The sequence below is a fragment of the Microcaecilia unicolor genome, unplaced genomic scaffold, assembly GCF_901765095.1.
Source record: "Microcaecilia unicolor unplaced genomic scaffold, aMicUni1.1, whole genome shotgun sequence".
Taxonomy (NCBI): Eukaryota; Metazoa; Chordata; class Amphibia; order Gymnophiona; family Siphonopidae; genus Microcaecilia; species Microcaecilia unicolor.
In genome coordinates, this window is record NW_021963096.1 from 162,901 (window position 1) to 175,809 (window position 12,909).

At 47.2% G+C, this 12,909-nt stretch overlaps 1 protein-coding gene across 1 annotated transcript in view; it reads left to right on the plus strand.

Annotated features, from left to right (window-relative positions):
- LOC115458927 (amine oxidase [flavin-containing] A-like) overlaps positions 1 to 12,909 on the plus strand; it is a 109,483-nt gene that overhangs the window by 58,041 nt on the left and 38,533 nt on the right. The window contains exons 4-5 of the mRNA XM_030188783.1: positions 4,496 to 4,600; positions 9,684 to 9,775. Of these exons, the coding sequence (XP_030044643.1) occupies positions 4,496 to 4,600; positions 9,684 to 9,775 (197 nt within the window). The remainder of the gene's footprint in view (positions 1 to 4,495; positions 4,601 to 9,683; positions 9,776 to 12,909) is intronic.

Below are 12,909 nucleotides of genomic sequence, written 5' to 3' on the forward strand. Positions count from 1 at the left end.
ATTGAACACAATACTCCAAGTGGGGTCTCACCAATGACTTGTACAGGGGCATTAACAGCTCCTTTTTTCTGCTGATTATACCCCTTTCTATGCAACCTAGTATTCTTAGTACATACATAAGTATTGCCACACTGGGACAGACCAAAGGTCCATCGAGCCCAGCATCCTGTTTCCAACAGTGGCCAATCCAGGTCATAGATACCTGGCAAGATCCCGAAAAAGTTCAATACATTTTATACTGCTTATCCCAGAAATAAGCAGTGGATTTTCCCCAAGTCATTTTAATAATGGTCTATGGACTTTTCCTTTAGGAAGCTGTTCAGACCTTTTTAAAACCCCGCTAAGCTAACCGCCTTCACCACATTCTCTGGCAACGAATTCCAGAGTTTAATTACATGTTCAGTGAAGAAATATTTTCTCCAATTTGTTTTAAATTTACTACTTTATAGCTTCATCACATGCCCCCTAGTCCTAGTATTTTTGGAAACAGTAAACAAACGATTCGCATCTACCGTTCCACTCCACTCATTATTTTATAGACCTCTATCACATCTCCCCTCAGCCTCCTTTTCTCCAAGCTGAAGAGCCCTAGCCGCTTTAGCCTTTCCCCATAGGGAAGTCGTCTCATCCCCTTTATCATTTTCGTCGCCCTTCTCTGCACCTTTTCTAATTCCACTATATCTTTTTTGAGATACGGCGATCAGAATTGAACACAATATTCGAGTTGTGGTCGCATGTTTCACCGACTTGCAGCTTTATCAAGGATCAACCCCCTTTTTCTTAATGCCAAGCCATGTATGCTGAGATGTTCCTTAGCGTCAAACATCCTTTCAGAAGCATCAAAAATAGCTAAATATTTTATTTTGCCTTTTCCATCTGTGAAGCTTTCTCCAAACGTAAAACTTTGTAAATGTATACCTTAGACATATTGCCCTTGAATCTCACTTTTTTTGGGCCGTCCATCCTTGGAATCTCTAATTTGTACCAGAGGCAACAGAGAGGGAAAATGACTTGCCCAACTTCCCTGGCTCTCAGCCCAGAGCTGCCAAGTAACCCAGCTCCAACAGGGAGACGTTTTGGCCAGTCCTTTCTTTGAACGTATGTCCTAATCTGTTGTTCCTGATACTATCAATTGAAATCAGCACTTTAGGTCCCAGACCACCTTATAATTGAAAGAGAAAAACGCCTAGATTTCGACCCAAATCGGGAGATAGACGTTTATCTCACAAAAACGAATAAATCGGTATAATGGAAAGCCGATTTTGGACGTTTTCAACTGCACTCCATCGCGGAAGCGTACAAAGTTGACGGGGGCGTGTCGGAGGCGTGGCAAAGGTGGAACTGGGGCGTGGTTATCGGCCGAGGAGAGATGGGCGCCTTTCACCGATAATGGAAAAAAAGTATGCGTTTGTAGCTAGAATTTAGGGCACTTTTCCTGGACCCTGTTTTTTCACGAATAAGGCCCCAAAAAGTGCCCTAAATGACCAGATTACCACCAGAAGGAATCGGGGATGACCTCCCCTGACTCCCCCAGTGGTCACTAACCCCCTCCCACCACAAAAAATGATGTTTCACAACTTTTTATTTTCACCCTCAAATGTCATACCCACCTCCCTGGCAGCAGTATGCAGGTCCCTGGAGCAGTTGTTAGGGGTGCAGTGGACTTCAGGCAGGTGGACCCAGGCCCATCCCCCCTACCTGTTACAATTGTGCTGCTTAATGCTTAGTCGTCCAACCCCCCAAACCCACTGTACCCACATGTAGGTGCCCCCCTTCACCCCTTAGGGCTATAGTAATGGTGTAGACATGTGGGCAGTGGGTTTTGAGGAGGATTTGGGGGGCTCAACACACAAGGGAAGGGTGCTATGCACCTGGGAGCTCTTTTACCTTTTTTTTGGTTTTTGTAAAAGTGCCCCCTAGGGTGCCCGGTTGGTGTCCTGGCATGTGAGGGGGACCAGTGCCCTACGACTCCTGGCCCCTCCCACGAACAAATGCCTTGCATTTATTCGTTTTTGAGCTGGGCGCTTTCATTTTCCATTATCGCTGAAAAACAAAAACGCCCAGCTCACAAATTGTTGAATAAAACATGGACGTCTATTTTTTTCTAGAATACGGTTCGGTCCGCCCCTTCACGGACCCGTTCTCGGAGATAAACGCCCATGGAGATAGACGTTTTCGTTCAATTATGCCCCTCATAATGTACCAGGATAGGCTGGCAGAGATCCAGGACTGGCTCAGAATTTCCCTCCTGGAACCGGGTAACTTCTCTACCCATTAAGCTTGTTCATTCAAATCATGTGCTTGCATAGTCCCCCTGCTCACTCACAAACTGTTACTGCCCTCATACCCACAGGGAGGCTCTGTACTTTCCCTGCTACTTCTGGAGAGGTGAAATGATGGTGGGGGAGGGGTCCCTGGTAGGGGGTCCACAAATATATGCTTGCCTAGGGCCCAATATAGTGTTAATCCGGCCCTGCCACCAGGAAAGGTACTATTTTTGGCATGCCAGGGAGGGAGGGAGGGAGGGAATGCATTGCCCCCCCCCCCAGTCCACCTCTGAGCCCTCCTCCCCCCAAAATTGTCTAGCTGGCTATGCCCCTGCCTCAAATGCTGTGCATATCGCATGTCCCAACCAATGACATAGTCAGACAGCAAATCTTTGGTGGGCCAACAGGTAAAATGTCTGTACAAAATGTGCAAAATCAAGCCATTGGGAAGTAGGAGGAGCCAGCATTTTTACTAGACTGGTCCCCCAGACATCCCAGGAAAGCAATAGGGCACTCTAGGGGGCACTGCAATGGACTTCATAAAATGCTCTCAGGTACACAGCTCACCATTGCTCCCTGTCTGCTGAGCCTCCCAAAACCCACTACCCCCAACTGTACACCACTATCATAGCCATTAAAGGTACCTATATGTGGGTACAGTGGGTTTCTGGTGAGTTTTGGAGGGCTCACAGTTTCCACCACAAGTGTAACAGGTAGGGGGAGGTAGAAGCCTGGGTCCGCCTGCCTGAAGTGCACTGCACCCACCACTAGACTACTCCAGGGACCTGCATGTTGTTCTAATGGACCTGAGTATAACATCGGAGGCTGGCCTAAATCACATTTTTGGGGGGTGGGAGGGAGTTAGTGACCACTGGGGGGAGTAAGGAGTGAACAAGGAAACAACAAGTCAAGCGGAAGATATTCAGAAGGACCAGACTGAAGTCACAGATGTTAACAGTCAAAAATGATTTATTAGGAGTAAGGAGTGGTCATCCCTCATTCCTTCCAGTGGTCATTTAGGGCACCTTTTTGTGCCTTATTCATTATAAAAACAGGTCTAGCTCAAAATGTCTTAATTTTAGTCCTGAATGGTTTTGTTTTGTTCCATTATGGCTGAAAAACATTCTTGTGTTAGGAACGCCCAGATCCCGCCCTTAACACGCCTCTGACATGCCCCCTTGTGATATGAACACACTTTGGATGGACTTCATAGAAAAACATCTAAAAATTGGTTTTGAAAATACCAATTTGGATGTTTTTGTGAAAAAAAAAAACCATCCAAAAGCAGATTTATGCCACTTTTCGGACATTTTTCTCCTTTGAAAATGAGCTCCATAATGTCATTTCTTATTCTGTCAAATAAATCAAAGAGCGCTGATCTGGATGGCTCTCAATCTGGGCTTCCTTCTCCTGACACAGTCAGCTCAATGTTCAGCCACACTTACAATCATGAGTTTTGAAAATACCAAATATGCAGTGCCACTATCAGGACATTGACCAGCGCTGAAGAACTGGTAAGGTGGTCAGTGCCAGAATTTATCCAGATAGTGGCAATATTCAGTCTGCTGTTCAGATAATGGATCCAGATAAATTAGGACAGCGTTCTAGATGTCCTAGGTCCAACGGGGGAAGTGGAGAAATCAATCAAGGTTTTAGGAATTATTTTGGATACCATGTTTACTTTGCAACCTGAGATTAATCATGTTATAGAGACGGGTCCCCTGATATTTAGCGATGAGTCTGGATATTCAATGACAGGCTGTATCCACTCCCTCACGTCAGGCCAATGACAAAGAACGCACCCGTGTATCTCGAAAAGAAGCGCCTCTTTTCAGACTTGCTTTTGTAACTGGTTACGTTCATCACGCAGTTTTGGAATGCCTTACCACTTGACGTGAAAAAAATGCGCGACCTAACCAACTTTCGGAAATCACTGAAGACCTCTACCTCTTCAACAGAGCATACCACAACGATCCATCGTATGAACTTTAACGCATTACCGCTTTATCTGTTATTCCGAATGTAATCTCTTTATACCTGATTGCTTAATTTCTACTATGTCTCTCATGTTCGTTATGTAATTGCCAATTGTATCTTTTACTCTGGAATGGCGATAGCCATGACGGAACAACGTAATCCACATTGAGCCTGCAAGTGGGGGGGGGGGGGGGGGAAACGTGGGATACAAATGCAACAATTAAATAAATACATAAATCTTTGTGTTTCAGGGAAAATCCTACCCATTCCAGGGGGCTTTTCCAGCCATTTGGAATCCGCTGGAGTACCTGGACTTCAACAACCTCTGGAGAACAATTGATGAGATGGGTGAAGAGGTATGTTATTGCCGCTGTTTGAATTTCCATGGGGGGCCAGGTCAGCACAGTTTTATTTCTCTGTATTGCTAATTCTGTCATGGTATCATCAGGAAGTATGATCCAGATGGGTCTGGAATCAGCACCCCTATCACTCTAGTGGTAGTAGCTGTTCCAATTAGCCTAAAAGTTTGATTTTGGCTTAGCAAGGAAAGACCTATTCTCTTCCCTCAGCGGTAGTACTTCCCCCTGGCCACTAGAGGGGGCTCATTATAGGCATGAAAGTGGCCCCGATTAATACCACCCCAGTGTTGCCAGGTGGGCGGTTTTCGAATTTTTTGCCCGCGGCGGGTTGCGGTTTTTTGGGCTTCTTTTTTGTCTTTTGGGCGGTTTTTAGGCGGTTTTTTCGGCCGCGGGGGTGGGGTTAGTGACGTTTTGGGCAGGGTTAGTGACGTTCTGGGCGGGGCCGATGACGGGGGAGGCGGGGCCGATGACGGGGGAGACGGGGCCGGTGACGGGGGAGGTGGGGCTGGTGACGGGGAGGCGGGGCCAATGACGGCGGGGGCGGGGTTGATGACGGCGGGGGCGGGGTTGATGACGGCGGGGGCGGGGTGATGACGCGGGGGTGGGGGTGTCAGGGGCGGGGTTTGAGTTTGGGCGGGTTTTGGGCTGGATTTAGGCTGGTTTGGGTGGGAAAAAAATTTTCCACCTGGCAACCCTGTACAACACCTTGCATCCTGCAACTTCCTGTTTTAAGTGTTGGAGAGGAGTGTCCAAGGCTGTATTTCAACTGCAAAAACCTTCCTCAGGAGGTTTGATTGCGTTAAGAGCCTCTCTTTAACTTAGCTACTTGTACCCTGTTTCCCCGAAAGTAAGACATCCCCCAAAAATAAGACCTAGTAGAGGTTTTCCTGAATTGGTAGATATAAGGCCTCCCCCGAAAGTAAGACCTAGCAAATTTTTGTTTGAAAGCAGGGCTGCCGAGAGCCAGACAAGGCCGCCCCCCCCCCACCCGAGGTCACCGGGCCCCCCTCCACCCACCCTCCGTCGCTCCCGGAACTAACCTTAAACGCCTCCTTTCACCTTCGCAGCAAGCAGCAGCAGGGCAGACCTCTCCTTCCTTCCGTGTCCCGCCCTCGCGGACATTACATCAGGCGAGGGCGGGACACGGAAGGAAGGAGTGGCCTGCCCTGCTGCTGCTTGCTGCAAAGGTGAAAGGAGACGTTTAAGGTTAGTTCCGGGAGCGACGGAGGGAGGGCGGGCGGGCCAACCTCGATCCAACCCCGTTGTTTCCCTGAAAAATAAGACAGCCCCTGAAAATAAGACCTAGCGCATTTTGGGGGGCAAAAATTAATATAAGACAGTGTCTTATTTTCGGGGAAACACGGTAGGTTTCCTTACTCCGTACTAGAGAATGACACGGGGACAGAGTTTGTCCCTTTCCCATCCCCATGGTCTCATCTGCAGAAGCCTCCAATACTTATGATTTTATATTTAAGTTTTTCAATGAAAGTATAAAAAGGAACAATATGCTGTGCAACTTTTGTTTATAAAACAATAATTACAACGAGCAGTTATAATAACCCCCCCACCACCACCCTCTACCCTCCCAACCCTACTACTACTACTATTTAGCATTTCTATAGCGCTACAAAGCATATGCAGCGCTGCACAAACATAGAAGAAAGACAGTCCCTGCTCAAAGAGCTTACAATCTAATAGACAAAAAAATAAAGTAAGCAAATCAATTAATGTGTACAGGAAGGAGGAGAGGAGGGTAGGTGGAGGCGAATGGTTACAACTCAAAAGCAATGTTAAAGAGGTGGGCTTTCAGTCTAGATTTAAAGGTGGCCAAGGATGGGGCAAGACTGTCTGAGCAGGAGGAAATCTTCAGCTGGCAGGGTTTGTAGATCCCCTCCTGCTCAGGTATTTAATATTGTGGGCTTGCAGGTGGAGGGAGGGATGAAGAGCAGAGCAGAGGGGGGCTAGGGACGGGGGGGGAGGGCATGAATTCCATGCCCACCCACCTTGGACTCAGGCCCACCCAAAATTGGCTGTCTGGCTACGCCCCTGCTGCGGAGTCGGCACAGGTAGCAATAACTGAATCACTGTAGGCGCCGGGGATGCCCCTAAGGTACACCAGGGAGGGACGGGGTTCAGCGACAGGCGGTCAGATGCTGGGATGCCACGGAGGAGGAGAGATGTTGATGTGGGGTAGGTGAAAAAATCTTTAATTTTTTTTTATTCTCTGGGTTGGGGGGGGGGGGGGGGAGGGCTGTGGCGTACCGGGCTGTGGAAGGGCCCAACTAAGTTAGCTGTGGGCCCATCCAAAATAATGGGTCTGGCTATGCCACTGGTTCACAGCCATGTCTAAAATTAGGTCCACTCTTTACCTGCTGGCATTTAGTTTATTTATTCAGATTTATTTATTTATTGGGATTTATTAACCGCCTTTATGAAGAGATTCACCCAACACCTAGTTGTATGTTCAGCAGCTGAAATTTGAACTTTTTTTCCTGCCTTCACCGCATCCCAAACCATGTCCTTTCTCCAAATCGGGGGTTGTTAACCCAGTCCTCGGGACACATCTAGTCAGTTCAGTTTTCGGGATACCTGTCTCATGCACTTTTATTGTGGGTACCCTGAAAACCTGACTGGCTAGGTGTGTCTCGAGGACCGGGTTAAGAACAGGTGGAGTCAGCCATTTCCAACCCAGTCCTCGGGGCATACCTAGTCCCATCAGGTTTTCAGGATATCCACAATGAATATTCATGTGTTAGATTTGCCTGGAATTGAAACGGTGCATGCAAATCTGTCAGCATTATTTATACATAATAAATGCCACTGCCAAGATTATGCCCAAATATTCAATTCTGGACCATGTCCAGGTACCAGCATTGAGTATCCGGGTATGTGAGGGCCATCAGACAAGGGCCAGTGTTCAGCCAATAGCCGGATAAGCAAAATCAATGAAAGATAGGCCTGTTATTTACCCAAATAAGTGCCGACTTCACCCACACACTATCCGGTTAATGCTCTGGCTTTCAGAGGGAATATTCAGGACTCTATAAGGGTAAGAGCCAATGAATGATCCCTCAGGGCCTGGTCAGCGCGAGTTAAGTGGGGAAAAGTCTCTCTTACCAAAATATAGAACAGGAAAAGTTCTCTACGATGACGAATCACAGAAGGCAAAAGTAGAGACTAATAGACGATTCACCACTGGAGACGTGAGTCCAACAGTCTTTATTATATCAGAGATAACGACCCGACACAGGCCGTGTTTCGACGCTAAAAGTTTTTTTTGCTCTGATAGTTTGTATCCAGCATATTCTGTTTGGTGCTACGTGATCAGTGAGTTGACAACACATATACAAGTAGGACTCTTCGTTTTGCATTCATTACTCGGTGTATTTATTGACCCCTGATGCAGACGCTTTTTAGCGTCGAAACACAGCCTGTGTCGGGTCGTTATCTCTGATATAATAAAGACTGTTGGACTCACGTCTCCAGTGGTGAATCGTCTATTAGTCTCTACTTTTGCTGTCTGTGAAAAGTCTCTCTTACCTGCTTAGCCTGAACCCAAAATGGCCGCATGTATTCATAGAACTTCTCTGAATTTTTCAAGAATAAAATCATGGCTGCCAACTTGACAAATACTTTTGAATATCGGTCTCTTGGCTCTTACGGTTATTCTGTTGAAAGGTTGCGGAGTCTTGGCGCTGGCCTAGTCTTTCATCCTGACAAGCCGAACGTCGGGATTCATTTGTTTGCTCCCTGTGCTCGATGATACTTTGTAGCCAGTATTGTTAGTCCCTGTCGAGAAGGAAGTCCCAGTCTCAGATCCATGGTGATACCCTACTGCCTGGACCTTAAAGGAACACTCTAGAACTAGGTGCTCGCAGGTACGCCCCCTTTTGTGCGTGTAATGCCCAGGGGCTGTTCCATATGAATTTTGACTTAGTGGTAGTTCCTGTCCCTTGCCACTAGAGGGGGCTCATAATGAACAGGAAGGTGGTCCAAGTTAAAATCTATCGGTATCAGGAGCCCCGATTTAATAAAAGTGAGGCCAACCCATCTCCATCTGCACGACCCAAGCTGCAAAGGACTGAAATACAAATCAACGTACGCATCCGGTTTTTCCTACATAAGCACTCAATTGTGGAACGCATTACCAAAAGCCTTGAAAACAACGAACGACCACCTACACTTCCAGAGAACACAAAAAACTTATCTGTTTAAAAAGGCATACCTTACCAACCCAGCATAAATGCCTGATCTCTGCAACACAACAAAACTAAAGAACGTAATGGACAAAACACAACTCTTCCTTTGTACGATTCCCTAGTGTGGCTGGGCCACATGAACTTTATCTTACCACAGCATCACTTTGTATTTGTTTACACCGGAGTCTGTAACGCCTCTCCGGTACTATGTAAGCCACATTGAGCCTACAAATAGGTGGGAAAATGTGGGATACAAATAATAACAAATAAATCACTGCCCTCTTGAAGCGCTATAGTATACAACTGCAAGGGAGCAAATAGATGGGCGGAGCATGGATGAGACATGGGCGGAGCATGGATGGGACGTGGGCAGGGCTTCCAGTTACATGCATAACGTACAGAATACTTGGCCTAGAAGTGCAATTTCAGTGGGTGAGATAGTTGTACTGTCACCAGAGGCATAGCCAGACAACAGATTTCGGGTGGGCCAGGGCAAGAAGTGGCTTTGCACCAAGTGTTCTCCCCCCACCCCAAAGAAAATATCTCAGCTGGTGGGAAAACGCTTCTTTCTACCTTGGCAATTTGCAGCAGGCATGCGCTGAAAACTGAGCATGCACAGGTGCTGATATCGTGGGGAGTAGCATTTTCATTACCATCAGGGGGAAGTCTTCGGCTGGTGGAGCTTGGGAACCTCACCAGCTACCGCTAAACGTGTGCTACTGTCACCCAGGTAGTTGAGAAGGAAGGTTTATGGCTCAGTTCCCCAGCAGAGACCAGTTCTAGCTGAGCTGGAAGACCAGCCGGAGAACGCCAAAAAAAAAAAGAAAGAAAGAAAATTGAGTGTGAATTTTGAAGTTTTGATGTCATGTCTTTGATTCTAGATTCCCATGGATGCTCCTTGGGAGGCTCCTCACGCCGCAGAATGGGACAAGATGTCAATGAAGGATTTCATCAACCACGTTTGCTGGACCAGGTAAAAGGACCTTTTCCATTTCAAGCTCAAAAACAATGAACAAAAACTAAGTAGCTTTCCCTCTTCTGCCTAGTTAAAAGCACACAGAGGGTCTTTGACAAAGGCACGCTTGCGTTTTAGCATACTCTAATGACTAGTGTGCGCTAAATGCAAGAGACACCCATAGGAATATATGGGCGTCTCTAACATTTAGCGCGCGTGCTAAAAACGCTAGTGTTCCTTCGTAAGAGGAGTTTTAAAAAGGTTTGGATGGCTTCCTAAAGGAAAAGTCCATAGACCATCATTAAATTGGACTTGGGGAAAATCCACTATTTCTGGGATAAGCATCATAACATGTTTTGTACTTTTTTGGGATCTTGCCAGATACTCGTCACCTGGATTGGCCACTGTTGGAAACAGGATGCTGGGCTTGATGGACCTGTGGTCTGTCCCAGTATGGCAATACTTCTATACTTATAAGACTTCCATTGCACGAGTGAATGGACCCTGTTCCAAGATGGGACAGAGAGCAACTGAAGAGATTATGTGGACTGAAAGGGAATTCGTTGCCAGAAAATGTGGTAAAGGCGGTTAGCTTAGCAGAGTTTAAAAAGGGTTGGACGGCTTCCTAAAGGAAAAGTCTTAAATTGGACTTGGGGAAAATCCACTATTTCTGGGATAAGCAGCATAAACTGTTTTGTACATTTTTGGGATCTTGCCAGGTATTTGTGACCTGGATTGGCCACTGTTGGAAACAGGATGCTGGGCTTGATGGACTTTTGGTCTGTCCCAGTATGGCAACACTTATGTACTTATGAGGTGTTCCCATGGATGTGTTTAGGTCGGGGGAGCAAAATAGCACAATTCCATTTGATTTTCAATTGTAAGTTTGCCCTTTTCCCCATGCAACTGTTCATTCTGAAACAGAAAGTGTTCTGCATCTTTGAAAAACAAAATCATTAAAGGGGCAGGAAGCATCTACTGAAAGGCAACAACTGGATAACTCTCTTCCTCCTCCCCGAAGCAGTGTGTTTTGATTTCCTTTTTAGTATGTCTACTGCTTAGTTCTGTGCGACAGCTTAAGTGGTAGAAAAAATGGTCACAAAGAAAGATTAAAGAATATTTGTTGGAATCACATTTAGCAGCAAAGACAGACGTGAGTCTGTTGGGATAGGTGTAAAATCAGAAAGGAGTGAATGTAAAGGCAAAGAAGAGAAAGGGGGAAAATGAAACAAAGATCAGATGCCAGACAAGATGTAGAGATGGAAGAAAAGAAGAAAAGACAAAAGAAATAGAAAAGGCCAATGTGGAAAAGAATTTAGGAAAAGACTGATATGTGGAAAGCAGGGGCGTAGCCAGACACCCAATTTTGGGTGGGCCTGGGCCCAAGATGGGTGGGCAGAAGAACCCCACCCCATCCCACAGGTGATGTGGTCTCTCCTTCTCTCGCCTGCATGCCATATATTCTCTCAAACATCTCCCCTCGCCCACATACCTTTTAAACAGCAGATTTTCACCAGCATTGAGCAGCAACTAATACACACTGCTCATGTTGGCCCCACACCCTTCCCTCTGATGCAGCTTCCTGTTTCCGCCTAGGCAGAAATACATCAGAGGGAAGGCTGTGGGGCCTGGGCGAGCAGTATGTATGTCACTGCTCACTGCTACTTACAAGGTATGCAGGAGGGACACTTGTTGGGAGTTTTCGGCTGGTGGGGCTTGGGGATCCCTGCCAGCCACATCATAGGTATGCTGCTACTGGGTGGGCCTGAACCCAAAGTGGGTGGGCCTGGGCCCACCCAAGCCCACCCTTGGCTACGCCACTGGTATGATGTGCAGAAAGTGCTCCCCAATACCTAGCTTACCCCCTCCCCCCCCGCTTTTGCCAACCCGACACATCACTGATCCCAGCCTATAACAGCTCTTCCGCTAGGATAGTAAAAAGCAGCAAAGAAATGTTACTATTACTTCTTCCCCCATGGCTGTCTTACACTGATTTAAAATAATCAAAAGAAAAAGATCGATTCACCTGGGTTCACTGCTTTGGGTAAGAGTTCCTTACTTAGTTCTGTGCCATTGTCCCAATTCCTTCCCTTTTGCTTTTTTTTTCCTTGATCTGCATAAAAAGATCCATCAGTTTTCTCTTTCAGTCTTTAGCTCAGAGTTCCTGCAGAGCTGGCTCAGGTGAGAAGGGTTACACCTACTCCTTCCAACGGTAGGAAGCTATACCCAAAAAAGGTCAGGAAAAAACTGAGATCAAAAAGATATACAAAACAAACAGATATGAAATCTCTGCATACACCGAGAATACTCCCCTGTTTACAAAGCGGTTAGCTACGTGGGGCCAGAGGGGGCCTGGGCCCCCGTAGATTTGGCCCTGGACCCCCCTGCCGACGACCCTCTCGACTCCCCCCCCCCCCGCCACCAACCCGCCGTCACTGTCGCCTGCCTTTGCTGGCGGGGGACCCCAACCTCTGCCAGCCGAGGTCCTCTTCTCGCAAAAGGACGTCAAAAACAGAAGGAAGCCTTTTGCGAGAAGAAGAGGACCTCGGCTGGCAGGAGTTGGGGTCCCCTGCCAGCAAAGGTAGGCAACGGCGGGAGGGGGGTTGAGATGGTCGTCGGCAGGGGAGGGGGGGCAAAGTTGGTGGTGGCGGCGGCAGAGGTGGCAATGGTGGGGTGGGGGGGGGGACTAAAATGTGCCCCCTCACCTCAGGCTCTGGACCCCCCTCCTGCCAAAGTCTGGCTACACCCCTGATTATCATATGTGTTCGTGCTTTATTAACTAAAGTTTCCTCTACAATACTCAAGGTAATTTTTTACCCCACACCTGAGCAGTGATGGAAAACCACTGTGATTATAGGGACCTTGGGAAGCCTTCTAAATGCATTACAAATGTGTCCAAGGTTTGCAGCCGTTGTAACTGAACACAGTGACTTCTTCGCTGGCAACAGCAGTGGAATATTTCCTTTGATGAAAAACCATGAGCTGCTCCATGGGCTGAGTTATGAGGCATGAAACCTTTAGCTAGCTCAGCCGTGCTTAATTGAAACAGCATGTGCCGCTTTGCAGATGAGAAATAGGATGCAGTACAAGCACAGATCCAAAGCTTTAGGAGGGACATCTAGACTGGATGGTCCTGTGCCTCGGTGTGCAGG